The sequence below is a fragment of the Pelecanus crispus genome, chromosome 1, assembly GCF_030463565.1.
Source record: "Pelecanus crispus isolate bPelCri1 chromosome 1, bPelCri1.pri, whole genome shotgun sequence".
NCBI lineage: Eukaryota > Metazoa > Chordata > Aves > Pelecaniformes > Pelecanidae > Pelecanus > Pelecanus crispus.
This window is the reverse complement of record NC_134643.1, coordinates 40,792,365-40,819,690: the sequence shown is the minus strand read 5'-3', so window position 1 is coordinate 40,819,690 and position 27,326 is coordinate 40,792,365. Positions and strand designations below refer to the sequence as shown.

The following is a 27,326-nucleotide window of genomic DNA, read 5'->3' as shown; positions in this document are numbered from 1 at the left end:
TAAAGTTGTATTTTTTTAACTCATCACTGAAAAGTGTTCTTTCAACCTTAAAATATGTAATATACTGTGGGCCATGCAAGTCTTATTTACAATGCACAGCTCTGAAAATGGCACATTCCACTGTACTGAAATTGCGTAGCACATTCTTCTTCAGCTACTGCGTAAAAGGAAATTGGCTACTGAATCAGTAAACCAAACCAGTTAGGTAGCCAGAAAAATTTGGCTAATCGCAGTGCTAGGAAGGATCTGTGCGGACACCACTGCTACAAGCCGTTCCTCAATCTATATGTATATATATAATACCATAAACTAAATATGCCAAGTTTTAACAGTTATTTTTCTTAATGAAAAACTTAAGTCTGCGTATTGTGTCAAAACTGTTTCAGTTCTAAATCTTTACCAAGCCATGGTAAGAGCCAATCATCAGTTGTTTCAAATATGAAGAAATTAGCGCTTTGTTCTCAAAGCATTGATAATATTGTTTTCTATGGGGGAAGGGATGTGGGATGTTTGATTCTCTAGTAGAGTTTACTGCAACACGGTATCCTGAAGCAACAGAAAAGATGTCCAAGCCTTTTCAAAAACTGAGGTAGCCCCATCTCTATCAGACTCTTTTACCTCTGCAAATGGAGGGGGAAAAAAGAAAAAAAAAAAAGTTACAGGCAAAAGATCATGTATTGATTTTTCAGGGGAACACTTGCTAGTTATTTAAGAATAAATGCAGTACAGTACAAATATTAAACAAACTTCTACAAAACAGGACCAGAATGATTTCCTGCTTCTGTGCATAACTTGTGTAATTGATGCATTTATATGCGTTAAAGCAGATGTGGGGCTAGAAACACTTATCTGTAGATATGCAAGTTATTTTAAATCCTGTTTTCACAAAGTTTTTTCACTGTGCTGATAACAGACAGACATGGAGACATCACTGTAACCAGACTTAAGCAACTTGCATACCATTATATTTAACCTCTGCCTTAAATCAGGGTATGCTATTTACAATTGTTCTTGAAGCCCACAACTGGACAGAGACAAAAAAATACTAAAATAAAAAAAAATGTGTTTTATTTTCAGCTTTAAAGATGCATCTCTAAACAATCTGTAGAAAAAACAAGTAAAAAAAGTAAACACCAGCATTTTGTAAAATCACATTGAACTAATACAAGATAATGCAAAGTTTTCATATACCACTCAAATGCAGTTTAAAAAAAAAAAAAAAAAAAAAAAAAAAAGAGTAGTCTGGTCTCCAAGACCCCTTCTACTTGAAATGAATCATTAAGAACCCACAGATTTTAACTATAAAACAAGGATACATTCTTTCTTTTTTCTTCCATTTATGAAGTCAATTGCCACACACTTCGATCATTTGCAAGTGAAATTCACGTAGCCTCAGTTACGGAATTCAAGAGAACACATACAATTCCATGATTGAAGTTCCTCCATTTTCAGTGTAGGCTCTTTATCAAGTCAACACTCATCACATATCTTTAGACTGATCATCTTCTTCAAGTTTTCTGATTTCATTCTTTAAACAGTTGATGGTTTCACGACTTGCTTTTAGTCTTTCTTTAAGCTCAGCAATTTCAAAACTAGTTTTCTTTTTGGCAGCTTCCAGCTTTTCCCTGGTTTTCACTTCGAGATCTGCAACTGTGGTGGTGATAAAGAAAAACAGATATTGCAAGTACCATGAAAAGATTAATTTTTTTTTTTTTTTAATTGCAACAGTAGTTTGGATGGTGTGTGTCCTGAAAAAGTCTATTACTGTTAGCTTTAGACATCCAATGACAGTAGTCAAAAATGTATCAAACACACCCCTCCCGGGGAATTAAAAGGAAAAAAAAAAAATAGAAAAAAAGAAGTTTGTTTTGTGGCCTCATTCAGCCCATCAATTTTGTGGATGGAGTTATATAATTCACTATATCATTTTCCACAGTTTTTTTAAAGATTAAGCAGGAAAAAAAAACCTGACATGGTGACAGCAAATAAATGGGAGATTACAGAGAATTACAGATAATTTATATGTGGTGCCCAGTGACAGCACGTGAGGCCATGGGCACAAACTGAAAGACACAGAAGGTTCCCTCTGAACATCAAGAAAGGCTTTTTACTGTGAGGGTGACCGAGCACTGGCACAGGCTGCCAGGGAAATGGTGGAGTCTCATCTGGAAAGGCATTCAAAAGCCATCTGGACACTGTCCTGGGCCACCTGCTGTAGGTGGCCCTGCTTGGGCAGGGGGTTGGCCAAGATGACCTCCAGAGGTGCCTTCGCACCTCAACCATTCTGTGGTTCCTTTTCCATGTACTGTAACCACTTTCTACTCTCCATCTCATTGGAGTTTAATTCTCTGTATCTAAAAGATTTGGTGTTGCTGCCTTTGCTTTTATGAATATCTGACATTAGGACATCTCAATCTGGTTTACTGAGTTGTCTTTTTTTTTTTTTTTAGTTGTTCATGCACAAGTTTTTGGAAGAAGCTGCTAAAGCCAACAAATCTATGGAGGCCACAGATATCCCTTCTTATACATTACATAATTGTGGGCAGTAGCAAAAAAAAAAAAAAAAAATCTTAATTTCTATCTGCTTCAGCAGCACACTTTAAGGAAATATATAAAAAAACCCGCAACACTAAAAATTTCTATCTATGCTCAGGAGAAACATCCAGGAATTTTAAGTGAGAAAAGATTAAATTCGGACTTTTTTACAATTCAAATTATTAAACATTTTCTACATGTAAACCATAACAACATGCAATATAACAAAAATCCACCTCAAGACTGGCTAAGTAGCTCACCTGTCCACGCAACTGAACAGATGTAAGGCAAATCAGAACCCTAACTTTGCAGACCTTCAAACTCATAACCACTCTTAGCTCTAGGTATTCACTGTCTAAAAATACCTGACATTAGTTGTCAGGGGAACATGCACATAAGCCAAAGGCTTATCTGTAGTCTGAGCCAGACTACAATGGCATTAGCGTCTGTAACTAACAAGGTGGGATTTGGGCTCAATAAATAGCACATTTGCTTTCTGAGAGTAGAAGGTAAGAGATGAAATTCAGAAGATTAGAACAGAAACAGTCATTAAATGCATTAAATTTTATGAATCCATGTATTTTCATTGCATTTCTTTAATGTCCTTACTATTCTGGTTTATATTTAAAGACAGATTAGATAAGGACACAAAGAACGTTAAAGCTATACTTAAGAAGTGTTATGAAATGGCCTACAGTTAAAGAATTAGAAGGGAAAAAGACAGGAACAGCTTTCAGACACTACTCTATCCCAAAAGGGTTGCTCCTTTGACTAAAACCACTAACTGTTCCGTATTTCAGTGCTTAAAGTGTGATCCTTGCTTGCAGTTAACATCCCAATGAGCTGAACAGCACTTTATCACAAACACAGTGGCCTTAAGTTATCCTGTTTTAACTCATTTCAAAGATGTTAAACTAGACATAGATCATGCCATCACTCTTCACACTGAGTTATCTGTAATTCTTTCAGCAGGCATACAGATCAGAAAATGTTAAAAATTTTCAAGTATTATTATCTTCGTAGAAGTTGAAGCTAATTTAACGCAAAAATATAATTTTTAGCAGCATCCAAATCCATTGAACTGCTACAGCCCAGAAAAAACAAAACCAACTGTTTATTTCTAAAATGAAAATATTTTAATTTTCAACTTACATTCTGTTTCATGCTTATAAGCACCTAGCGTTAGCTGACGAGACGTTGTTAAGAGCTGCTGCATCATTGCAGTAGGATCTTGAAATATCTAACGAAGGAGAAAAATATGTGGTATCACTAATACTCTTCAAAATAAAGTGAGGATTACATTAAAAATTTTCATACCATTTCATCATAGAATTCAGAAACTACAGTTTTCTTTCCCAGGATGGCATTGGTATCAGACTGAAAAAGCTTCAGCAAGTGATACAAGGTTACCTAGACAAAGACAGAATTTTATTAGCTTGACAATTGTAGGGAAATACAAATCATCTTCTAGATATCAACAAGTAGTATCTGTTCTTACTAAACGATTGTACAGGATTTAAAAATCTTTTAGGGATGCAAAAAATGAAGGTCATATAACTTCAGTAGAATTACTTAAACTTAATATTCAGTGTTAAACACACCAACTGTCCAAAGGCTTCTTGAGACAAGTGGGCAAGTGGTTTAGGATTGGTGTACAAAAACTACTAAGAAGACCTTCTCGTAAGCATTTCCAAATAGATGACTTAGTTCAAGCCGACTTTCCCAATTAATCAGTTAGAAAGCGCTTTCTGTGACCTCGTCATCCCTTCTTGTGAAGGAAAAACACCAGTGAATAGCTTTTCATTGAAATTTCTCTCTGTGGAGTTACTCTTCCATTCTTGCGCTGCACATGGCAGGAGCTGGAGAGGAACAGAAGCCCTCTGTCCAGCCCCGAGGGACCGCTGACCACACGGACCATGGCCTGGGAAGAGGGCACGCAGCCCACAGTTCTTCCCTGGCACAAACGGGCTCATGAATGGTCACGGAAGAGAGGGATGGTGCCTTACTCCGGTTGGTCCTTCCTGGAAAGGAAGAACACGACAGGCACCGAAACAGCCTTCCAAGAACAGCAGGGAAAAAAAAAAACAAAATAGCACCCAACCAACTTCAGGACAGCTTGGTCAAGCTGTGAACAAAATTAGTATGACAGGTCAGGGTGCTACTGAGCATGATGGCGCAGGAAGACCCTTCTAGTCTAGTATCAGTTCTCACATATTCAAGAAAACCATAAAATTCAGTTTTCCCCTCATTAGGCAAAGAATTGCTAAAGCAAAAGGATCGCTGTAGTTCATGCGACAGAACTCAAGTCTTTCCAGAGATAAGCATCCCCTTCCCCTAAAGTATAGTAATTGAGTTTCCTACCTAAACCTGGATAAAGAAACCTGCAAGATATATCCAAAACACAGGATGGGAAGAAAGAAATTAATTCCAATGCTTTACTCAACTAAAGAAGTGTCTTAACCTGTTTTTCTGAAGAAAGAGACTAATGCTAGCATAAGACCTTTGCTGCTTTTTGACTGATTTTGACCAAATCTGATAGACCCAAAAAAAAAAAAAGATAATTAAAATATTCAAATATCCTAGAACTAGGAAGCTACATGGAAGAGAAATCCTCAGTATGTGCTCAAACCAGGTAAGGTGCAACATGCGGTCACGTATTAGTAAATGTCAGAGAAGCCGAGCGCAGGAAAGGCAGTCATGGACGCCAGTAGTAAAGCACAGAAACAGGAAAATGTGGCCAGTCACTAAATACATTTCCTACAAGAACAGGCTTTATTACTTCCACAGCTGACGGGACATAGTTTGACCAGCAATACCCTGCAGCGCAGCTTTAGGCCAACATAATTGGTTCGATAGTGTTAAAAGTTCAATGTACTTACAGGTCTTTCATTTGGATCAATGAAAAATATCTTAATGATTATTTCAAATTCACCCCAGCCTGTTTCGGTGATTTCATACGGCGGTTTGGTGACAACTGCAGAAGGAAACAGAAGTGTGATTACGGGTGATAAAGCCTCCGTGGAACTAATGAAAATCCCAGTTCTAAGAACAAATGCCCAAATGCAAAACCCACCTCTTAAAGGATTACCGTAGCTTTCATGCAACTTGAATTGAATTTTTTTCACATAGGCAGACATATCCTAAAATAGAAACGTCGTTATTTCTCATTATTCACACAGCACACCAAACTACCGTTTATTCATCCATCCCACACGCCTATCATTTCTTCTGACATAGCTACCTTTAAAAGCAGTAGGAAAGCAAGATGGTAAATCCAAGAATTAGTACTGCCACACAGGTCTGTCGTTATTTTGTCCCCACGAATGCTTTCCAGTTTTCCCTGGCCTGGAAGATCACTCCAAAAAAATGTAAGAGGAAAAGTGCCTTCCGTCTCTTTTGCCTTTTTGGGAAACCACCAGGCTTCTGCCCTCTCCTCAGATCCCAGCTTTTTAAAATCCTGACAGCCAGTGAGGGTGTTTCTTGGCCCCCGCAGCAGGGCTTAGGGAGCTGCATGGTCCCTTCCTGCCCACCCTCTCTTCCCACGCCCTGGAGTCCCAACTACTCGGTGCTGGTGAGGCCGCACCTGGAATACTGTGTCCAGGTCTGGGCCCCTCACTACAAGAAGGACATTGAGGTGCTGGAGTGTGTCCAGAGAAGGGCAATGAAGCTGGTGAAGGGTCTGGAGCACAGGTCTTGTGAGGAGCGGCTGAGGGAACTGGGGTTGTTTAGCCTGGAGAAGAGGAGGCTGAGGGGAGACCTTATCACTCTCTACAACTACCTGAAAGGAGGTTGTAGTGAGGTGGGTGCTGGTCTCTTCTCCCAAGTAGTTAGCGATGGGATGAGAGGAAATGGGCTCAAGCTGCGCCAGGGGAGGTTTAGATTGGATATTGGGAAAAATTTCTTTACTGAAATAGTGGTCAAGCATTGGAACAGGCTGCCCAGAGAGGTGGTGGACTCACCATCCCTGAAGGTGTTCAAAAAATGGGTAGACGTGGCACTTTGGGACATGGTTTAGTGGGCATGGTGGTGTTGGGTTGATGGTTGGACTGATGATCTTAGAGGCCCTTTCCAACCTTAATGATTCCTAGTTTTTACTTCCATTAAACAATAATCCAGCCACCAAGCCAGGAAGCATGAAATTAATTATGACTCTACCCTCAATTGGTTTAGTGGTGGACTTGGCAGCGTTAAGTTAATGGTTGGACTGGATGATCTTAAAGGTCCTTCCCAACCTGAACGATTCTAAGAAGCCACAGTGCGAGCGGTGCCTCCCTCCATGACCCAGGACCCGGCACGTTAACACCCCACCTCGTTTCTGTAAGGCTTCACGTAAACGGTCCACTGGTGAGTGTGACCATCTTCTTCTCTTTTCTTCCCAAAATACCGCGCGACGTTTCCATACACGATCGGCTTCACAATGGTAACGCCCTAAAAAAAAAAAAAAAAAAAAAAAAAAAAAAGAAAAGAAACCGGAATCCGCAGGCGTCCGCCGAGCTGCTGGCTGTAGCCCGCCTTAAGCTGGCGCCTCGGAGGCCCCGCGGAGCAGCTCCCGCGCCCCGCCCGCCCGCCCGGGCCGCCGCGGCCGAGCCTCCCGCCGCCGGGGCCGGGCCCGGGGCCGCACCTTCACCCTGCCCCCGGAGTCAGGCCCGAACTCGGCCATTCTCTTGAACATATTGCCCCGGAGGGGGCGCCGCCCGCCGCCGCGCCGCCCGCCCGCCCTCCCGCGCCGCGGCCGCCAGGCCCGGCCCGGCCCCGCCGCAGCCCAGAGGGTGGCGCCCGCCGCCGGCCCGCGCCCGCCATCCCCCGCGGCTTCCGGCGGCGCGCTGGCGTCAGCGCGGCGCGGCCGTGACGCCCGGGCCGGGAGGCCTCTGGTGTGGGGCCGCCGCCGCCGCTCCGGTGCGGAAAAGGGCAGCGCGGGCGCCTTGAAATGGTGCCCCCCGGCTGGCCTGCCTGCGTTCGCGGGCCGCAGCCTGCGCTCTCCAGAGGCGGGGGGGGCGGGGGGGAGGAGCCTGTAAAACACGAAAAAAAGGGGGAAAAAGGATGGTGGCAGGCGTGCTGCAAGTTGCGCAGCCACTCTGAACTTCAGAAACGTTCAGGCCGTGGGCTGACTGCTCCAGGAATCTTTGTACATCTCTGGATTACGCAGGGTATGGCCGCCTTTGGTAAGGCATCATCCTCTTGTCTTCTACCAAAAGGCCGAGATGTGTGGCAGTTTCTGTGTTCTTCTCTTTCTAGTTCCTGAGGAAAAGCAAAGAACTTTGGCAACTTTCAATTACCAGAAGACAAGCAGAATAAATCCAGTGAAGCAAGTCTACAAATGATGCAAAATAAACTAGGCTACAAGAGGATGCTGTATTTCATGCATTCATCTTTGCAAGATGAAGCTAAAATACAGAATGAGGCTACTAGGGTGACAGCAAACCAGTTTCTGCCACCGTTTTATGGCTAAGCTGCAACCAAGCTCCTTTGCCCATGGGCAAATAAACTGTTGTCACTTGGTCATCTCGGTAGGTAACTATTCAGTTGTGCTGTAGTACAGCAAAAGGGATATCCCACCGCGAGCTAACAAGTTACACCTCTGGCTCGAAGTCGTACGCAAGTCACGCCCATAATTAAAGTATAAAAAGACAGGAGAAGGAAAGGTTCCAGCCGCTTCCATCTTGTTTGCTCTGTGAACCTGACGGTTCTTTGGGTGAACAAGGTACTAAAAATGAACTGACACCGTTTCATCGTGCTTAGGTGTGAGTGACTTGTGTCAGCGGTCCTTGTCTTTAGTAGGACCCGTTATTTACAGTGCTTTCTAGCACAGCTGAATGTAACAGAATATACAATCGAAACGTTCCCTTGTTCTCGTAGGAAGACAGACAGCTTCCAACAGTACTCCAAACAGCAGCAGAGGACAGACGGCTCTTAAAACCATGTTAATTACCAGAAGTGGCAGGCCTGAAGAGCATCTGATGTTACTTTTCGTTAGTGATTCACTTTGGGGCAGGGAACGCGCCTGCCTGCGGGGCTGCATGAAGCCAGGGGTCCACGCTGACGTGGGTTTGCACTGTATCCCTGAATAAGCCCACCAGCTCTCGCTGAGCTGCTGGTGACTGGAGCGATGCCCGTGTGGCTCCTAAGCAGGGTCACACGTGGGGGGCTGCGCTGACCCAAGGGTAATTAATTTCTCCATTTCAGGAGGAGGTGAGTCTGAGGGAGTTGCTGATTTGCAGGGTTGCTCCGTGCCCCAGCTGCACCCTCTGGTCAGCCCAGCTCTGTCTGTTCCCACGATGGACTGGGGAACTCGGGGGACTCCTTTGGGGAGCCGCAGCCAAACCTTGCCTGCAAACTGCTCTCCAGAGCTCCCCTTCCCGTGGGCCCCCAAAGCGTGTGTCAGGGCTCCTGGCAGATGAGAAGATGGTGAACACCATGCCTAAACCACTCCTGGGAAGCAAAAATTCCCTACCCCTGTCCTTGCATGAACTAGATCTCACATGGACAGTGCTGTGCACAGCTCTTCTCATTAAAATGAAGCAAGTTGGCAAGACTGGCATGTGAGCCAGTGTTTTGCAAGCGGTCAAGCTCTCACTGTCTTCAAAGAAAAATTTCCTGAGGTTAGTGTAACTTCTAATTAATAAACAGCTTCTGTGGATATCTCTAGAAAACATTAAGAAGGACAAAAAGGGGAATGATGCAGTTACTGGTGTAAAGAAACCTTTTCCTCGTCTGTGTGATGACTGCCCTGCAGATCTCCCTTTGGGAAGGAGGAAGGGTGGGCTTGAATGTTGTTCTGCTTTGTTTTTTGAAGACAGGGCTGTAACCAGCCTTTGCTAACGTATTTGCAACTGGAATATGTGAGGGCAGCCCATCGCAGCACCGCCTGCAGAAACTGAGCTCACCCAAGCAGGGGATATCACACACGCACTCGGCCCTTGGGTCCTGCCACCACTGCACCACCAGCAGCTGTTGGTCTGTAAGATCCGTGATTCTGATACAGAAAAATCAAAAAGATGATTGTATAAGGAATGCATATGACGCAGGGAGTCTTTTTATTCTTTAATCCAACCAAATATGAAAAACACGTGCAACGTGTCTTAACTTCAGAATGTCCTTGGAAAACCCAACATGGGATTTCTACTCTTGGAAATAAATTCCAGTATGCTTCTGGACATTGCTCTCTCTATATAGAAGCACAAATCAAGCCCAACATACATTTCTACAAAAACAACAGGGGAAAATACTACCACGTCCAATTATGCAGTGGTTCTGACCGTATTTAATCAATGCTGGCCTTCACCTGGACAGAAATGAAGCGCAAGTAAGGAAACTTGGGAAACCAGTGCAGCGTTGGGGCACTCCCACCACTGTTACTGCCCTAAGGGTGAAAATGCAGACACTGGGAATGGCCAAAGAAATAATTCCTGCCAAAGATAACCTTGTTTCTTTGCTGGCTCCTGCCCGCATGAGCGCGGGTGGCCCAGCTGCACACGCACCTCATGGGACGTGGACTAGCGGGTGGGCTGTGCCGGCAAGCTGTGCTCTGCAGCGGCGGCTCCTGTCACGCTTTGAAGCTGTCGACAGCCGCAGCAGGCAGAGCTGCTCTCACAGACGGCCCCGAGGGTGCTTTTGGCAACGTATCCAGACAGACCTGCTCACCTTGCTCCTGCTGCCAGGCGCGCTCCCCTGGAGCTTCTCGCTGCACAAATACCTGCTCACCAGGGCAGGAGCAGAGGTTTTGGTGAGAGGCCACGCTCAGGGCTTTGGCTTTCCCTCCTTACGACTTACCTGCCCCGTTCTGTCCTGTTGACGTGCCGCTGCGTCTGCATCAGGGCAGCAAGGAGGAGGAAGGACAGGGACCGATTCTCATTGGAAACGTGAGCGTCCCGTGGCCAATGCATGGATTCCTGCCCAGACCCGGGATCAGAGCCCATAAGTGCTTCCCTCCGTATGAAACGGGTTTAAGAATAGTCTGTTGCCACTGCCCATGATTCTATGATTACTCCTCGTCTCTAGGTCCCGTAGCAGCGCCTCTGCCCAGCCGCCTGTCTTGCTCTGCGCTCCCACTCCCGCTTGCTCCACGGCTTCACCTGCCCGCCCCGCTCCAGCCACCGCAGGCAGATGACCGGCAGAGGAAGAAACTGCAGCAAGTGAAAGCAGCGCAGTTAGGAACTGGGGAGTTATGATGAGATGGGCTGCTTCTCGGAAAAGCTTCCCGATAACCACAGCTCTATTAGACTGTGGAAGAGCGGCAGGGAAAGAGACAGTAAGGGGAAAAGCTGTAGAAAATACCCACAGTCTGTGCCAGCAGAGATGGACTAACCCGATGGGATCTTAACCTCTAAGCTCCGGCATTCACGTGGACCTGCTTACTTTAACAAAGCTTGTTAAATGGAAATTCCCACCCCACATGCCCCCAGGAAGTCACAAGAGCAGACTTGCAGAGTCCCAGGCTGTGTCCCCAAAGGTTACTCAGTCCAAGATACTTCACAGCTGCTGCCAGCGCACACCTTTCATAGACCTTCCCCTGAGGCAGCCAGGGGTAGGAGGCAAAATGCAAGGATTAGCCAAGACTTGATGTTCCCCTAGTAGCACACACAACCTCAACACCGAGACCGCAGGCTCTCCTGCGCTTGTCTCATCTCTTAACCTTCTCCCACCCCCTTTTGGTTCCTCTGCTCTGTAGTAACCAGAAACGCAGCCTCTTCAGTACATGGGCATTTCCTGATACTTCAACCATCACTCCAAAATTGTCAAATTTCCCATACAATGTGGAAGGCCATAGGAGGACAGAGTAACATTATCCCAGAAGAATTTTCTTTAAACTCTGTTGCAATACCTACCAAAGAGGGAGGTGGCTATCTAAACTCTGCTACTTGGATTATTTATGAAATTATTATCAAAGTCCTGCTCTAACTGCAGTTACTGCTCGTCATAAATCTGTCACCATTAACGACCTCACAAAAATAGCCTTAGGAGATAAAGAAGTTTTAATTGGCATAATTACTGCGTTATCCTCTGGCTCTGCAAAGGTGGTTTTTCTAGTCAAGTGCTGAAGTATGGCAATACAGCGTTTGTGCATCCATGTGAGCAACCTCGGCATGCCGCTTGCTGCGTGTTCGTACGCGGCGTCAGGAGCAATGCTGGGTTTATGCAGGGCACCAGGGGCCCTGGAGCCAGTCGCTAGCGAGCGAGATGGAGCATCCTGCAGGATTAACGGGGGAGGAAGAAGCACATCCAGACTCCTTCACTCCTGTGATGAATCAGCCCTCGTCTAAGATCTCCCCAAACGGTGAAGCATGAAAAGCTCCCTGCACTAGCCACCAGCACCTACATATTGTTCATGTTTTGATAGTAGAATTAATACAGAGAAGCGGGGTTTACAGCTAATCTGGAGCCCTGAGGTTCAGCTCGTACAGGTTTTTTTTTTTCAGTGGGCATAGGGAAGCTGAACTACCACAAGCAGATCTGCTTTTTAATGACATTTGAAGCTGGTTACTTTTTACCAGACTTTCAAATTCAGATCTGCTGAATTCATTTCAGAAGGAAGGTGCTTTCTTGGGGCAGCTTTGCATGGGGAGTTACAGGTACTTTGATAGGTGGGCTGGCAAATTGTCTCTGTCATGTTCAGCAACCTCTTTAAGAGATCAGCTTTTCAGTGAAGTCCCACTTCAAATTGCAGCTCTGTTAGAGAACAGCAGCGTCTAACATTGCCCCTAGACTCCATCTTCCACGCTAAGCCCCTCGACGGTACCAGCTGCATCATGATATCAGCCAGTTCACTTTAACAACTGTCAATTGCACTTTTTTTCTCTTTTTTGAGGATTAATATTGCCTCATAGACAATCAAGTAGCCTGGGAGACCTGGGTTCTTATCTCACCTCTGCTGAGGGCAATAAGTAATTAGATAAAGAGACACCTAAATACCATAGCTATCCAGTAAAGGTGTCAATGTCTTCATGATAAATGCAGCTGAAACCTTAGTCTTCAAACTTAGATTTGTTAGCCTCAGTATTTTTATCCTCTTATTTTTAAGTTGAGTCTAATAACTAGACCTGTGCTGACACCAACAGGGAAGAAACAAAAATCTTAAGAAACTCGCATCTTGCAATCCACAATTAGTATTTCAAAATACCAGGTCAGAAATGCATGGCTGCCTGCTGGTCAGACAAATATTCACCGTTGCCGCCGTATTCCCCTGCCAGTGGTGGTCTGCTAGCTGCAGATGTACCAGCCCTGGCTGATCTGCTTGTTTTACTGCTGAGTGCCACATGGGGTACCTGAAGCCATGCTTTGAACTTCAGGGTATGGCAGGATGGTTGAGGTGGGAATGGTCCTCTGGAGTTCATCTGCTCCAACCCCTCTGCGCAAGCAGGGCCACCTACAGCCGGCGGCCTGTGTCCAGACGGCTTCTGGGTGTCTCCAAGGATGGGGACTCCACAACCTCCCTGGGCAACCTGTGCCAGTGCTCGGCCACCCTCCCAGTGAAAAAGTGTTTCCTGGTGGTCAGAGGGAACCTCCTGTGTTTCAGTTTGTGCCCGTTGCCTCTTGTCCTGTCAACCTGCAAACCTGTGTGATCGGAGATTGCTTCGCTCCTCATGGGTTATGGCCATGTACGGGAATGAAGCCTTTAAACTGCAGCCCACAGCAGGAGCGGGGGAAGCACCTTGCCCATTACGAAGGCGAATAAGCAGGAACCTGATTCCTCTTTGAACCGATACTGAAGTCTGCCAAAACAGCGAGGTGTCATGGGGAGTTCTGCAAGGTGTCCAAGAAACATGTTTCTTGTGAAGCTTCTTCAGGGCGACGCATGGGGAGTTCTGCAAGGTGTCCAAGAAACATGTTTCTTGTGAAGCTTCTTCAGGGCGACGCCCTCCAATCACCCTGTCGCTTAAATTGAAAGGAAACAAAATCCCAAACCTCCTTTACACCCCCCCCCCCCCCCCGGGCCAGCCCACTACCACCGTCGGCACCTCCTCCATGGCCCGTGGCCTTGTTCCTTTACCTCCACCTCACAACCACCCACAAGCTCTTACCCTGCCTTGCCCACAGCACTGCAGTGGAAGGCAGTAGCCTTGCAGGTGTTGTCCTCTAATCTGCCCGCTGACCCCTTCCTTGTTGGTATTTTGTGGGGAACTGCAATTCCCCTTGCTTCTTCACAGGGCTGGACATCCCCCAGCCCGTGCCTGCGGCCAGGAGAGGGAGGGGGGTCTCCAGCACCAGGAGGCTCTCGGTGGTGGCTCATCGAGCACCGACGGTGGGCAGGGCTCCACGCTCCTTCTCCAGGACTGTTCCTCCCTGCTCCGAGCTGAGCTGGGAAGAGGCTTCCAGGACAGCTGCCCAACGCACCGGCAGGAACACTCCGGCTACGGGTGAGGAAAGGGGTGAGGCGGGACTGGTGACAGCAGCCTGCAGCGGTACGCTCCCCAGGAGCAAACCCTGGGGACTGTTGCCATTGCAGTGGCAACAGGCTCAAAGCACAGTAGCTACAGGAGTGGCCATCAGCCACTGTCCTGGTTTTGGCTGGGATAGAGTTAATTTTCTTCCTAGTAGCAGGCACAGTGCTGTGGTTTGGATTTAGTAGGAGAAGAATGTTGATAACACACTGATGTTTTAGTTGTTGCTAAGTACTGCTTATGCTAGTCAAGGACTTTTCAGCTTCCCATGCTCTGCCAGGTGCACAAGAAGCTGGGAGGGGGCACAGCCAGGACAGCTGATCCAAACTGCCCAAGGGGCTATTCCATACCATATGATGTCATGCTCAGTATAGAAACTGGGGGGAGTTGGCCAGGGAGCAGCGATCGCTGCTCGGGAGCTGTCTGGGTATTGGTCAGCGGGTGGTGAGCAATTGCATTGTGCATCACTTGCTTCATATATTATTATTACTATCATTACTATTTTACTTTATTTCAATTATTAAACTGTTCTTATCTCAACCCAGGAGTTTTCTTACTCCTACTCCTCCGATTCTCTCCCCCATCCCATCGGGGCAGGGGGAGTGAGGGAGCGGCTGCATGGTGCTTAGTTGCTGGCTGGGGCTAAACCACGACAGCCACCTTACACCAACCACAGGCTGCACAGTTTTGGAGGAGAGGAATGGCAATAAAGGATCATACTTGTAGAGTTGTTTTAAAAATGGCACGTTCGTATAGATTTAGAGCTCCTGCGCTCTCTTACTGTAGAAACGAGCCCAGGTATTTATTAATTTCTACTTTTGTAGCTACTCTTTAAATTCAGTTATCTTTGCTATTGGGGAAAATGGAATACATCTCTATTCTCTCAATTTTTTCTCCATTTAATGAAAAGTAAAATTTTCCTTCATGAAAGGTCACCCTTAAGAAAGGTCTGTCCTGCTCATCACAACTGCCCTAAGAGTTGTCAGGGGAGGAACTGAAGGTCTGGCTGTAGGCATTTTCGGTAGCATAAACATTCACAGCGTGAGAATGCAGGGGAAGCACGCTGGCTGCGAATTTCGCTAAAATAATGAGCATTTGAAGTAATTAGCAATACTGACATTTTAAATACCATGTTACAACTTCAGCATTGTGCCTCTCAGAACTGTTGTTCCAGGTTGCAGGGAAATTCTGGAAAACAATACTGCTTTGATTCACATTTGTAATTATTTTATGATATTCCTCAGGAAGCGACAGGTTTTTTGGGGGCGTACAAAGGGAGGTTTTGTCTGTCTTTCAGTGAAAGCTCAGAAAGCTGAACCAAAATTATTCACCAAAGTATTGACTGAAAAGTACAATATTTATGGGCCAATTCACCCCCCAAATTATCTCCAGCTACAGTCATCTGGGAACTAGCTGCGTTTCTAGGTCTTCTGTATAGTTGCTCCACTTCACCTTTTGAGCTGGAAAATAACCCCAAGGCACCCCAAAGGAAGTAAAACTTGAAAGTGTTAGTTTTACTTCCAGCTCAGGTTGATTCTATAAACCCAGAACGTGTTATTCAAAAAATGCTTTTGTCACGGTTAAGTGAGTGCATTCACCAGCCACAGATGCTTTGAGACACTCCTGTGGCTGGAGCTGAAGAGTATTTTCCAGCCTTCGTAATAACGATGGAATGGAAGATGCTGCTTTCTCCTTCATTCCTTTGGGGAGCAGGAAGGAAAGCAGAAGAGGAGAAACGACCTTCATTTATTGTCACTCACCCAGTCACTCTAACACTCTCCTACCATGAGAATACTAACTAGTAGTATCTTGGCCAGGAACACCTTTTTCAACAGCTGCATTTAAAGAAACTGTATACACAGTTTCTGACCATCTTTCAGACCCTGAGGCTACGAACTTGGGGGACCGTGTCCTTTATTTTGTAGGTGTTGCAACTCCCCCTGTGCTGAGAAGAGGGCTCCTCTTTTTCTCTGGTATTGAAAATGGTCCTGAGTGCACAAAAGAGAGGAGACAGCAAAGGCAATTCTACACTCACACACAGAGAAAAGCTCACGAGAAGCACAATCGTTAGAGGAAGATCTGGCCTTGGAGCTAATGGATAAGTTCCCAACTATATGTTCCCTTTGAATCTGGCAGTTCAGACTCCAAATCATAGGGAAATAAAGATGTAATTAACTACATGTAAGCATCTGGGAGGCATCAGTCAGACCAGTAGCAAAGGCTTGACGATGTACAGAAACAAGCAGCTTTGCTTTAGCTTGGGCATATTCTTTGGATGAGCCGATGCACTCCTGGGTGACGTTACAGTAACGGGCAGGACAGTGACCAAACAGCACCACCGGTGCCACCGAGCAGCGGAGAGCACCCCTCATTTCGAGTGTGCAGATGCAAGCGCAATCATCGCTTAGATGGCAAAGCACCTAGAGCAACCAGTAGTTACTGCAAGTGTTACTCTGCTGTCTCCTATTTTATCATTTTGCTGTAGTAACACAGCAGGAAATGCCGTAACAAATTCTGCATGCAATTCACGGGGAAGGTTAGCTATGACTGATTTTACAAGTGAAGCACTGTGGAGTGGCTTTGGCAAACTACTCGGAGTGTGCCTATATAAATCCCACAACACCGTCTGCTGCAGCTTTATTATTTCTTAGTTCTGTTGAGCTAGACAACCGCTTCATCTGTCTCTCACTTAATTTCAGCCTGCCCCAAACTCCACTGGTTTTCTGGTGATTTCACATCTCACTCGGTGACTGAAAAGACGGAAGCAGGAAAGACTGACTTGTCACATGATGGACAATGGAACAGTTTGCTGTGATTATAAAGAAGTATGAGATTTTAAATAAACTTTGTGAAGGACAAAGACAAGCTGGAAACCCCAGCAAAACTTATTAGTGTCTATATGTCTATAAAACCAGAGCGTGCTGGTTTTAGCATATAAAGCTGGGGGAAGGAGGAGGAAGAGGGGGACGTTCAGAGCGATGGCGTTTGTCTTCCCAAGTCACCGTTCTGCGTGATGGAGCCCTGCTTTCCTGGAGATGGCTGAACACCTGCCTGCCGATGGGAAGCAGCGAATGAACTCCTTATTTTGCTTTGCTTGCTTGCATGGCTTTTGCTTTACCTATTAAACTGTCCTTATCCCAACCCACGAGTTCCCTCACTTTTACTCTTCTGATTCTCTCCCTCATCCCACCCTGGGGGGGAGTAAGCGAGCAGCTGGGTGGGGCTTAGTTGCCAGCTGTGGTTGAAATAATACATTGTCGTGGCTTAAAGGAACACAGCAGGAGCAATAAAAAGCACAAACTCTGTGACAAGGATGTTCCTCTAGTATTTTAGGGATCACTGCAAACAGTAAGATGACTTGGGAGGAATAGTGAGTGGCAGGTGGCTTTCAGCCAGACATCTTTCATTGCAAAATTGCAGCAACTCCAGTTCCAGTGGGAGAGAAGGGATTGAAGAAAAGAAGAGAGAAGAAAAGAGATTGAAGAATTAAATGGCTGCTAAAGGCAATGTAAAAATAGGTTAGTATTCGTTGAAGACACAAACTTAGAAGGAACAGAGGACAACAAGGATTTCATCTAGGAACAAGTGAATGATCTAGAAAATGGTGTAGTAGGAACAGAACAGAATTTAAAAGCATCAAAGCACCTAAGGGCTCTGCTGAGACAAAAAGCTATCTACTGTAAATATCTGACAAGAGTACATACCCAGGTGATGACAGAAGGCTGCAGCAGGAAAGGTAATTTCAGTAGGTGGACTAAATGCTAGTGCCACCACACAAACCCTGCTAAGACCCCATCTGGAATAGCGTGCATGTTTCTGTTAAGAGGAATGTATATCCTCTCCCATTATAGGAAGAACAAACTGAAAGGCAAATATGTAAGAATGGGGCAAGTGGGTGTAACACGGTCTGTCCTAAAGAAGGGAAGAGCTTCTTTAAAAAAATTTACCAAAATAAAAGCAGAGGAAGCATTAACTAGTTGTTGTAAATGTCTTAAGGGGTTAAGTACAACGGGAAGGGAAATAAATATATAGAGAACAGGATCAGCACAAGATCAAGTGAATATAATCTGGCCAAGAAGAAATTCAGGCAGCAACTTAGAAGGTTCGTAACCACTGGAGCAGGGGAACAGCAGGAGCAAAAACCCCCAGCAGACACTATCTGGTCTTCAGATGAGTCTCAGAAGGGGTTATAAGATGCGGTTGGCTGCCCCAGGAGGGACTGAACTTCATATCCCAGGTGATCTTTTCCAGTCCTGTGTTGTTACTTCACCTTCTCCTGTGGCTTTGCAATGAAGTATGCAGGGCTAAAAGCCACCCACCCCACTCACAATCCCTCTTACCTTTAATGCCATGTTGGACACGACTTGTCGTAGAGAAGACTGATGTGGGAGAATGAAAAAGAAGTTCCTTTTTTTTTTTCTTCTTTTAAACCTCATACAAAGATTTGATCATCAAGAGATTAATGGATTCATTGTCTGAAAGTTCACAGGCTTGAATGTTGTTACCAACGTGGAAGCACATTTTAAAAAAAAAAAAAAAAAAAAAAGAAAAGCGGCAGAACTGGAGAAACTGGCACTGAACACATGCTCTGCACCTACTGAAATAAAGGAAATCACCTCAAATGGGGCAGTCTTCAAAGCAGTCGCTTTCAGAGTCACGAGCTGGTTGTGGCATACGGCCAGCTACGGGGGAAAATCTTTGTAGGAACAAAAGTGGAATGAAAAAAATCTGTGCAACAAGATGGACTGGAAATGGATGAGATTGTTTGAACTAGACCGCATTACCCAGGTTCCTGCCTATAGCAAAGGGCTGGGAGTGCCCTAAAGAGCACAGGTACTGAACCTGCTGCTGCCAACCTATTTTGGGGGGGGCTGCTGCACGTGACCTGCCACTGTGACGTAACTGTTGAGCCCAGCCTCCACCCAAGCGTGCAGTTGAGGTGAAGTGTTCTCATATGCCGCTGTTGTGAAAGAAATGAGCCGTGTACAGGCAGCTGGCTGCTCCTCACAGAGCCGAGTCCTTCACTTGCCGGCTGCCTTTGCGTTCCACAGCTCCCTCAGACGGCAGACGGATACTGGCATATTCCATAAAGAACAGCCTCCAACTTGAAACTGGAGGTTACCAAAATTACCAGGTGCCTCAGCATCCTTACCCAGGTTAGGTCAATCCAAGATTTAATTCCAGAATTGTGGTTTTAAATTTGCCAATTTTTTTTTTTCAAGTTAAAAAGAGGTGGGAACATTTTTATTCTTTGTCAGGGCATTACATACGAAGTCACAGGAGCTGACCTTGCACATGTGCCATGTAAGACTTCCCTCTAATTTCTTCCAGTCCTGGAAAGGACGAACCTGAGCAGAGGAAGGGGCCGCCTGCTCCAAGGATCAGGCGCAGCTGGAGGTAGCACAAACCTGGCTCCAGCAATGAACACTATACCGCTGTCCCTCTTGCTAGCCCCGATGGTTTTAACAGACTATTAATTTAATTTGGTGGTAATGCTTTTTTGGTTTTGGCAACTTGACAGTTTTCTAAATAAAGGCTTGAATTTTTAGAAGCCTTCCCTTCTTCTTTAGTAATTCACCCAAGCCCCTCACAGTTAAAAATCTGAGCTAGTTATTGCTGTAATTACAACCAAAAAAATGCTTAAGGAGGTGATAACACAGAGGTTAAGAGGTTTATTTCTAAATTAATTTTGAGTAAAAGGCATAATTTTTTTTTATTATAAATAACGGAATGGAACAGTCGGGGCATAACTTAAAATTAGGAGGGCACAGTAGGGATCCCACATGACAGAAAAAAAAGTTATTTTTCTCAAGTATCATACTGCTACCACTGTGAAAGAAACACCAAGAAAATTTTCCTGGACTCCAGCTGAGATGGAAGCCAGCCAGCAGATACCTTTAATCATTATGGAGAATTTATACTTACACAGAGAAGCTCAAAATACAGCTTTTCTTGTAGAGAAAGAGGCTAATCACTCTCATCTGGTTTTATAGCTGCTAATAAAACCTTGGCCTTATCTGATCCTTTTCATTTGAAGTACCTTATGTATTTAAAAAAGAACCCACCACACAATTTAGATATTATTTCCAACAGTTTCTTCTGCAGGGCTCTGTTGGCCATTCTACACCGTTCACCATTTTCATTACCCTTACACTACGGGTCTTTGAGAAAATGGGGGCTGTGGACCTACATCTTGCTGAGATTCCAGGCTAAATGATTTAGGAAAGTGAGAACTGCAGTTTTAATTATGTATAGGCTCCAATTAACTTTTTGAGGTGGGAGCCCAAGTCCCTTACAGCTTGACCCATGAATAAGGATTCTGTTTGGGATGAATGGTCCCTGTTTTCATCCCCTCCCACCAGTGTGGAGCTGTAACAAATCCAGGCAGAGCCACGTATTTTTTAAGTGAAGCACAGTCTGCAGATTGTAAGAGGTGGTGAGGGTAGCTGCCCGTCTGCTAAAAAGAATTAGATGGCTAAATAGGGAAAGGGGATACCAGCGAGCTTTAGAAATCAGTTTTAAGCATCAGTTTAACCATTCTGAAATACAGTAACTCCGTAGAGCTCCCTGCTCCTTTGGAGGTGAACACTGCCTGTTCCACATGGGAGCCCACCCATCTTCGGCTGGGTTTTGGAGATGATGATCTTAAAGGTCTTTTCCAACCTAAACAATTCTATTCTATGTGTTCAACCACAGCCAACATTTTCTCTGCCTGTGTGGATAGTATCTTCCAGTGTTTTCAGTGTCAAAGAAAGGCTTCTGAGCATTGAAGTATTTCTTTCACTCCCAAGGGTATTATACAGGAAAACACGCAGAGGAATTTAACAGCAGCACACTCAAAAGGCATTCAAAATAATATGCAGAAAATAAGGCAAGAAACAAGGACTTTGTCATAAGGTCTCAAGGCAAGGACAAAAAAAAATACACTTTGTTTATTTTGTGGAAAAAGGGGAAGAAGCGACTGCCATCTTATCCTCTTAAATTTAGGGCAGTTGAGGATTATCAAATTGAGTTCTGCTGACAAAGCTCATAACTCATAAGGAGGTGGCTATGTGGGATAAAGGACCAATGTATAGACATCACGGTAATTAGCCAAACAAGGATCACAGATGTAACAATTCATGAGATGAGGAAGTAAGCAAAGAGGAGTAGAGAGGTTTTTTCATGCCACTAGATGGCAGGAAGAGACCCTTTTACACCACTTGCGCACATCTGCACCATTTTGAACATTAGGTACCTAACTTCATTATATATCACCATTATATATCCTGTATATTTACAGGATAAAAAGAGAAAAAAATCCACTCAATGAGTGCCAGTGCTAAAGTAGGTTAAAGTGTTTTGGAAAAAGTGTTCAGCAATGTATATATGTATTTTTCTAAAAACATCTGTTTACACTGGGTCACTGCTGTAAAATTGGGAAACCCTACTTCAGAAGAAATTAATTCTATTTCCCACTTATACGAAGGGCACAAGGTTTACAAGACTTACAGCTGCTGCAGTCTGATGGGAAGCAGAGTGCTAACATAGTTTTCTGCAAATTGTTCAGAAGAGATGGATAAATAGATTCGGATAATTGAAAGGGATAGCAATCTTCTACCTGCAGCAAAAAGACCTGTATTTCTACAAATAAAAGTGGTCTGCAATTGTTTTTCACACCATCTCTCCAGGAGCAGTAAAAGAGCAGAGTAAGAAAGGCAGAAAATTTTTGATCACTTTTGAACACCATATACTTTGTGTCTCAGCATTAAAAGCATGAGCTGACCGGCATCTCACCGTTTGCTGTATTATTATACATTTTGTTACGTGACCAAAAGAAAAGGGAGAGTTTCTTCTCTGACTCACTTCCAGCTCAGACTTAACCAGCAAAGTTCTCCCTATTTGTTTAGCACCAGCCCTTCTCCCTCCCTCGGCGCAGGGACAGCACCACACCTCTCAGCCTGCAACATCCTGGAAAATAAAAGGTGCTGCCCTGCCCTAGCTGCCGCTGCATCAAACTTCTGCGCCTTTCAAAACCCCCCTTTCATCGCCAGTCGAAGAAAGGAAGTATTTTCCCACATCACTCTGGCTGCTTTCTGTTGCCTCTCCGAAGGCTCTCTCCTATACACCTCCCAACAAGTTATTTTTCTGGGATGTGGTGCAGGCTTATCATCTCCCCATCTCCAGCCATTTACTCACATGTTTCAGAAGCAATTGCTTGCTTTTGGATTGTCTAAGAGGTAAAATAGATAAAAATTCAATGTGAATGATACACTTTCGTCCTCTTGCAGCCACAGTTAACTCTCCATCTCTTGCTCGGCAAACTCTCCTGAGCAGCAGCATCCTTACCTGCTCTCGTAGAACGCAAACGAGCATCAACTCTTTAAAATTAAATTCTTCACTATGTTTAGAGTAATCTGTGTTGTTAGCCTAGCCACGAGGCATTCAGAAAGTCAGGTAAATGTGTTACGCTTTAACTACTTTAGGATATGCCAAACCCACAATCGGAGGTGTTGAGTGTGCAGACTACATTCCTTTAACAAATATGCTATGCTACCAGGTGGTTATCTTTGGAAAAACATAAAAGGTTAATTTGGCAAACATCTTCCTCAGCTGATGATCTTATTTCTGAGAGTGTGATGCTAGAGGCCTTCACAAGAGGACAATGCAAAATGGAGGTTCCAGCCCCAAAATTATTAAATCAGTGTTTCCTTGCATGGCATGGCATGATTTGTTATAGTCCAGCATTTCAGGATAAGGTGGGAAGAAAGACATTTAGGTACCTGCACCTGATTTTCCTGTAATAATGTTTGTAAAAAGAAGTATCTTTGTGATCATAAGCCGCACAGCTGCTACAACCTGTATCTTCCTTTAATCAGCCTGCACAAACTTACTTTTCACAGCTTCATACAGACTTCGCTGATTTTGGAGCTTGATTTGCTTTCTGCTGCTCTTCTCTTTTGCAGCTTACCATCTCCCCTGGACCAGCTGTAATATTATGAAAAGGTTTGAAGGACAAACCAGGGGAGAATTTTAAAAAGAAAACAGCATTAATACTCTGAACCTGACCACCACGCCCCTTCCCAAATGTAAAAGGGATCAAAAAGGACACTTCTAACTCTACTCAATGACCACTTCCCAGCAGGTGCTTAGGTGTCTTTCATTTCCACAGAGACAAATTTAAAAAAACTCAAGGCTCTCCCCGATCAGTAACACTCCTCTATTGGCAGGAAATGAAGCAAGATGCTGGCTTTGCAAGAGGAGAAGGTGCAGTAGTGCCTTCAGCGAGGCTGGCTCAGAATGGATGTGGTAGCAGATGACTTTTCTCTCTGCATAAAGATATCCTAGGGACTTCGCTGTCCCACCGCCTGGGCTGCAAAACCCGCAGCAGAACATCTGCACAAGAACCCCAGAGCTACCTCACGGAAACAGTTCCTGCAGTCCAGAAATGACCCTTCAATTGCAGCTGGCAGAACAACCCACAGCTCACACAAATGACTATTTTAGGCTCCTCCGCTAAACCTTGCAAATGCCTTCCACCTCCCTCTCCTCCCCAAAACCTGCCAGTCAGTACTAAGGGCCACAGTGATGCTACTCAGCCAGTACAGCTGTACTCAGAAACGGGCATATCTTGGTGGGGGTGGGGGTCGTTTTGGTTTTAGGCTTTTTTTTTTTTTTCCCCCTGTTTGTAGCCCTCGGAGGATAGGGTAGATGGGGTTAGCTCTCTTTTCCGAGGCCAGTCTGCCTGCAGCAAGAGGCGGCTGAGAGGAGGCTTCTGCACCAGTGTCCACATTGCTGGGCACTGGAGGGGAGAACAAACAAGGACAATAATCTGCTGCTGATGCCTGGATTCCAGCGGGATCTCTCCATCCAGCTCACCTCAGGCTCTGGGCCTTTCAATCTGCAGCAGCTACAGAGAGGACACTGAAAAAGTTTGGAGGCAAGGTTCTTGCAAGTAGAATTGAGCAAGAAACAGCTTTCCTAGTAAGCACTATCAAATTATTTCCTTGTCTCTAGGGATGGTATTTTCCCCACAGAGCTTATGTGGCAGATTAAAAAAAAAAAAAAAAAAAACCAAACCAAACCCATACTCAAGAGTGCTTACCTTCCTCGTCCTTCTGAAACTGTTTCAAATCGTACCATGATGATCTGGCATCCTGGCTAGTTGACCTATGCTTGAATGCTTCCACAATGAATTCATCCACGTACTACTGAATCCTCACTGTGTTTATCTTAGAGAATACATCCTATGTTTTTGGGGACAGGATGCTTTACAATCTCTCCCATTCAGCAATGGGAACTGCTGAACACCCTAACCTGGAGGAAAATTGCAACAAGGTACTTTAAAATCAAGTTAGCAATGATTTTCCCCTGTGCTGTCCACCCAGAAGGAAGCCTGGAGTCCCCCAACCCCACCAGCCACAGCCCAACACTCCTTCCACCTCTGTCCAAACCTTCACTCTGCCAACGAAGCCGAGCTACAACCCACGCTCATCTATCTAGTTAAAAACCCAGCTTAACTGTGAAATTCAGACATAGTGCAGTAAATAATCAGTGGCCAAGTTAGTTTTGCCATCCTGTTGCTTGCTATTCCAAGCAATTCAAATTTGAGCCCTTCAGAGTAAGCGAATGTTACTTTTGTTATTCCAGGTTTAGAGCACTAGCCAAAGAAATTCGGGTTCATTTTCTAATGAGCATTTTGTTTCTTCTACACAGACCTGCACGATTGCCCACCTTCATTCATTCAAAAATCAGGTTTAAATAAAATCATGAATGTTGTGATTTTCCAAGCCAATCAGATTGCATTTCAGACTTCTTTTTGACACTATATAGATTAGAAAAAAAAATTTTCCCAAATGACAATCAGCATTCTCGCATAATCTTACCACTGCCAAATGCTGGAGGCTTGTCACAGACCAAAGTTGGAGCCGACAACACTGCAAAATGGTACCAGTAATCTAAGATGGTACAACAGATATAGCTCATTTTGTGCTACAGTAAAGGAATTTCAAGAAATATTATGAATTATGAAAAGTTTGTAATTAGTATGGCACAGTGCGGCGATGCTAATGACTTTTTGAATAGAACATACAGATGTGTGTTTTACATACACAATGTTCTGATTTAGCAGCAGAGTGAAACGTTTGGCCATGAAACTACAGTGCCAAAAGCAGTTTTAAATCATTGCAGGGTGGACACTGTCATTGGCACCAGACCAGCTGTCTGCACGAAGATGCGCTGACAACAGTTCAACCTGCCACACAGCTGTTTTACCACTGCTGTGTATAACACACACATGCTTTGTCATGATTAACATTTGCCAGATTTAGTCAACTCAAGAAGCCAGATTAAAATAAAAGGTTTATCATCACTGGTTTAATGCCTCCTATATAGCAAGCCCACAGCTCCAAACATTAGTACACATTTGTTTCTGAATATGTAATTGTAAAAGACAAAAATTGCTTTACACAACCAGCTTTTGTTTTTTCCTTCAGTTGACACATTACACATGGGTCACTGCATTTTACAGAAAAATGACTGACCAAACCCCCTGTTGGCTTAAGAACTCTGCACTTCTCACTGATTTTAAATTCTGCAAAAAGTCTTTAAAGACCAGATGAGGACATGAGCTAGTATGAGCAGAAATATTTCTAGATTTAGAAATAATTATAGCACAGAATCTAGCCACTACGTTAGAATGTCCATGCTTTAAGTTTTAATGTCTGAATATTTGAAGAGACTCTGACATAATGAGCACTGCAAAGATATTAGACAAGCTGAAATAAAGACAGACAAAAGTATTTTTTTATATAAAAATGGTCTTTATTTCTTCAATACAAGGTAAACTACTATTGCAGTTTAAGACCAACACAAAAGTTGGACAGCAAATTGCTTAACAGTCTCCTAAAGGCTGAAAAAAAAGAAACCCGTGAAAGCTAAAAGTTATGCAATATTTCAAGTATAACATCTAAAAAAGATGAAATGATCCCTAAACTTAACCAAGTACCTCTGCTGAAAATGTATTAAAATCCGCATTTGCTAGTATACCATCTTACCTTGTTGAGAAATATAGGTCTTCAGAAACTCAAGTATTCAACAGACTCTTTGGCCTGCCGGTATCAGGAAATTGTTTACTAGATATATAAAATCCTTTGGAGTCAGGCATTCTGACAGACATCCATTTCCTTACATTTTGCATTGCAATTCTGCATTCCAACTTAGACAAGGCCCCCTGCTGTATTTCAAAACCATTTCTTGAATAGTTTACTCATACATCCTCGTGCAAAATGGGAATCAGGAAATGGAATGGTACAGGAAGACAATACAGCCTTTTGTTTAGAAAGTCAGCAGTGCTGGTAATCATCATAAAAATGTTAAGGTTTACCAAATAGGAATGTATTTCACCTTTAAACACTTGGCTTGTTTTTTTCTTTTCTTTTTTTTTTTTATTTTAAAAAAAGGACACCTGCCGTAGTAAAGGAAACTGAATCTGCAATCACTTGTATTTATAAAAGCACGCACATTCCTCATTGTCTTACATTTGAAGATCAAGGGAATGTCTGTTCATAATGTAATAATATGCACAGTTTAAAATATTTTCTATTACAAAATACAGTATACAAGAGGGTGAGGCCAAAGTCTATTACTTGAATATACTCCAAAGTGTTAGCACTGAATCATGTAAAATCACATTACATGGTATGAATAGATGGGAATTTTTACAACTTAAATGTTCCATTTCATTGGGATCAAAGGTATACTGTTCACTATTTTCAAGAGACTTCAATAAAACTAGTGTATTTCCAAAGAAGCTTTAAAAGATTTAAGCACAGGCATAGGTCATACCAGAACCTAAAACCCGCTGCAATAACTGAAGCTATAGAAAGGATTCAAGAACTAACAAGTGCATAATATACAAAGAGAATGAGATGCTTTATCATATATAGTCCATCATGGGGGGTGGGGGGGGTGGGGGGAATCCCCCAAGAACATCAAATTGAGGAACTTCTATGCTTCAAACTGCTCCTTAGTAATTCATCCTCTAAAGCTAAAATGAATCTGTACATAGCATGTCAGATCTTAATTTCCGGGCCAGGGGCGGGACAACAAAACAAAACAAAACTTTTTTAAAAAAAATCACCTCAACACCCCCACCCATCCCAAGCCTGTCTGCAATATTAATTACCACAATAATTTAAATCCTAAACAAATCCTTGCTTTGGAAATAATTCAGTCTTCTTTCAGCATATGCACACTGACCTGCACTCTCCTTCTCTAACATCTTGAAAGGTTTAAATTTCAACGCAGAAGCAATTTAGTGTCTTGTATCTCTGAAGAGTACCAGTCTTAAACATGCACATTTTATATTTTAATCTACATGACCAACAGTATCTTAATGAGCATTATGTTAGGAAATTTAAGGCTGTACCTCAG

The 27,326-nt window shown here is 44.0% G+C and overlaps 1 protein-coding gene across 2 annotated transcripts; it reads right to left on the bottom strand.

Annotated features, from left to right (window-relative positions):
• Positions 1-1,219: 1,219 nt before the first annotated feature.
• Positions 1,220-7,207, bottom strand: YEATS4 (YEATS domain containing 4). Of its 2 annotated transcripts, XM_075722466.1 has the most exons (7): positions 7,157-7,207; positions 6,844-6,963; positions 5,609-5,675; positions 5,415-5,509; positions 3,853-3,945; positions 3,688-3,775; positions 1,220-1,650 (listed from the first exon to the last, which is right to left on the bottom strand). In XM_075722466.1, exons 1-7 carry the CDS (start codon positions 7,205-7,207, stop codon positions 1,481-1,483), a joined length of 684 nt encoding a protein of 227 aa, XP_075578581.1. In that variant the 3' UTR covers positions 1,220-1,480. The 2 variants fall into 2 exon arrangements, with proteins under 2 accessions (XP_075578581.1, XP_075578585.1); XM_075722470.1 differs by lacking the exons at positions 5,415-5,509; positions 5,609-5,675.
• Between the last annotated feature and the right edge of the window lie 20,119 nt (positions 7,208-27,326).

Bases quoted from the DNA above. Each gene is read 5' to 3' on its own strand.
- YEATS4 (XM_075722466.1), bottom strand. From the start codon at position 7,207: ATGTTCAAGAGAATGGCCGAGTTCGGGCCTGACTCCGGGGGCAGGGTG. The intron at 6,964-7,156 runs GTGCGGCCCCGG...TTTTTTTTTTAG, and splicing joins ACTCCGGGGGCAGGGTGAAG to GGCGTTACCATTGTGAAGCC. The intron at 5,510-5,608 runs GTGGGTTTTGCA...TTCCTTCTGCAG, and splicing joins CTACGGTAATCCTTTAAGAG to TTGTCACCAAACCGCCGTAT.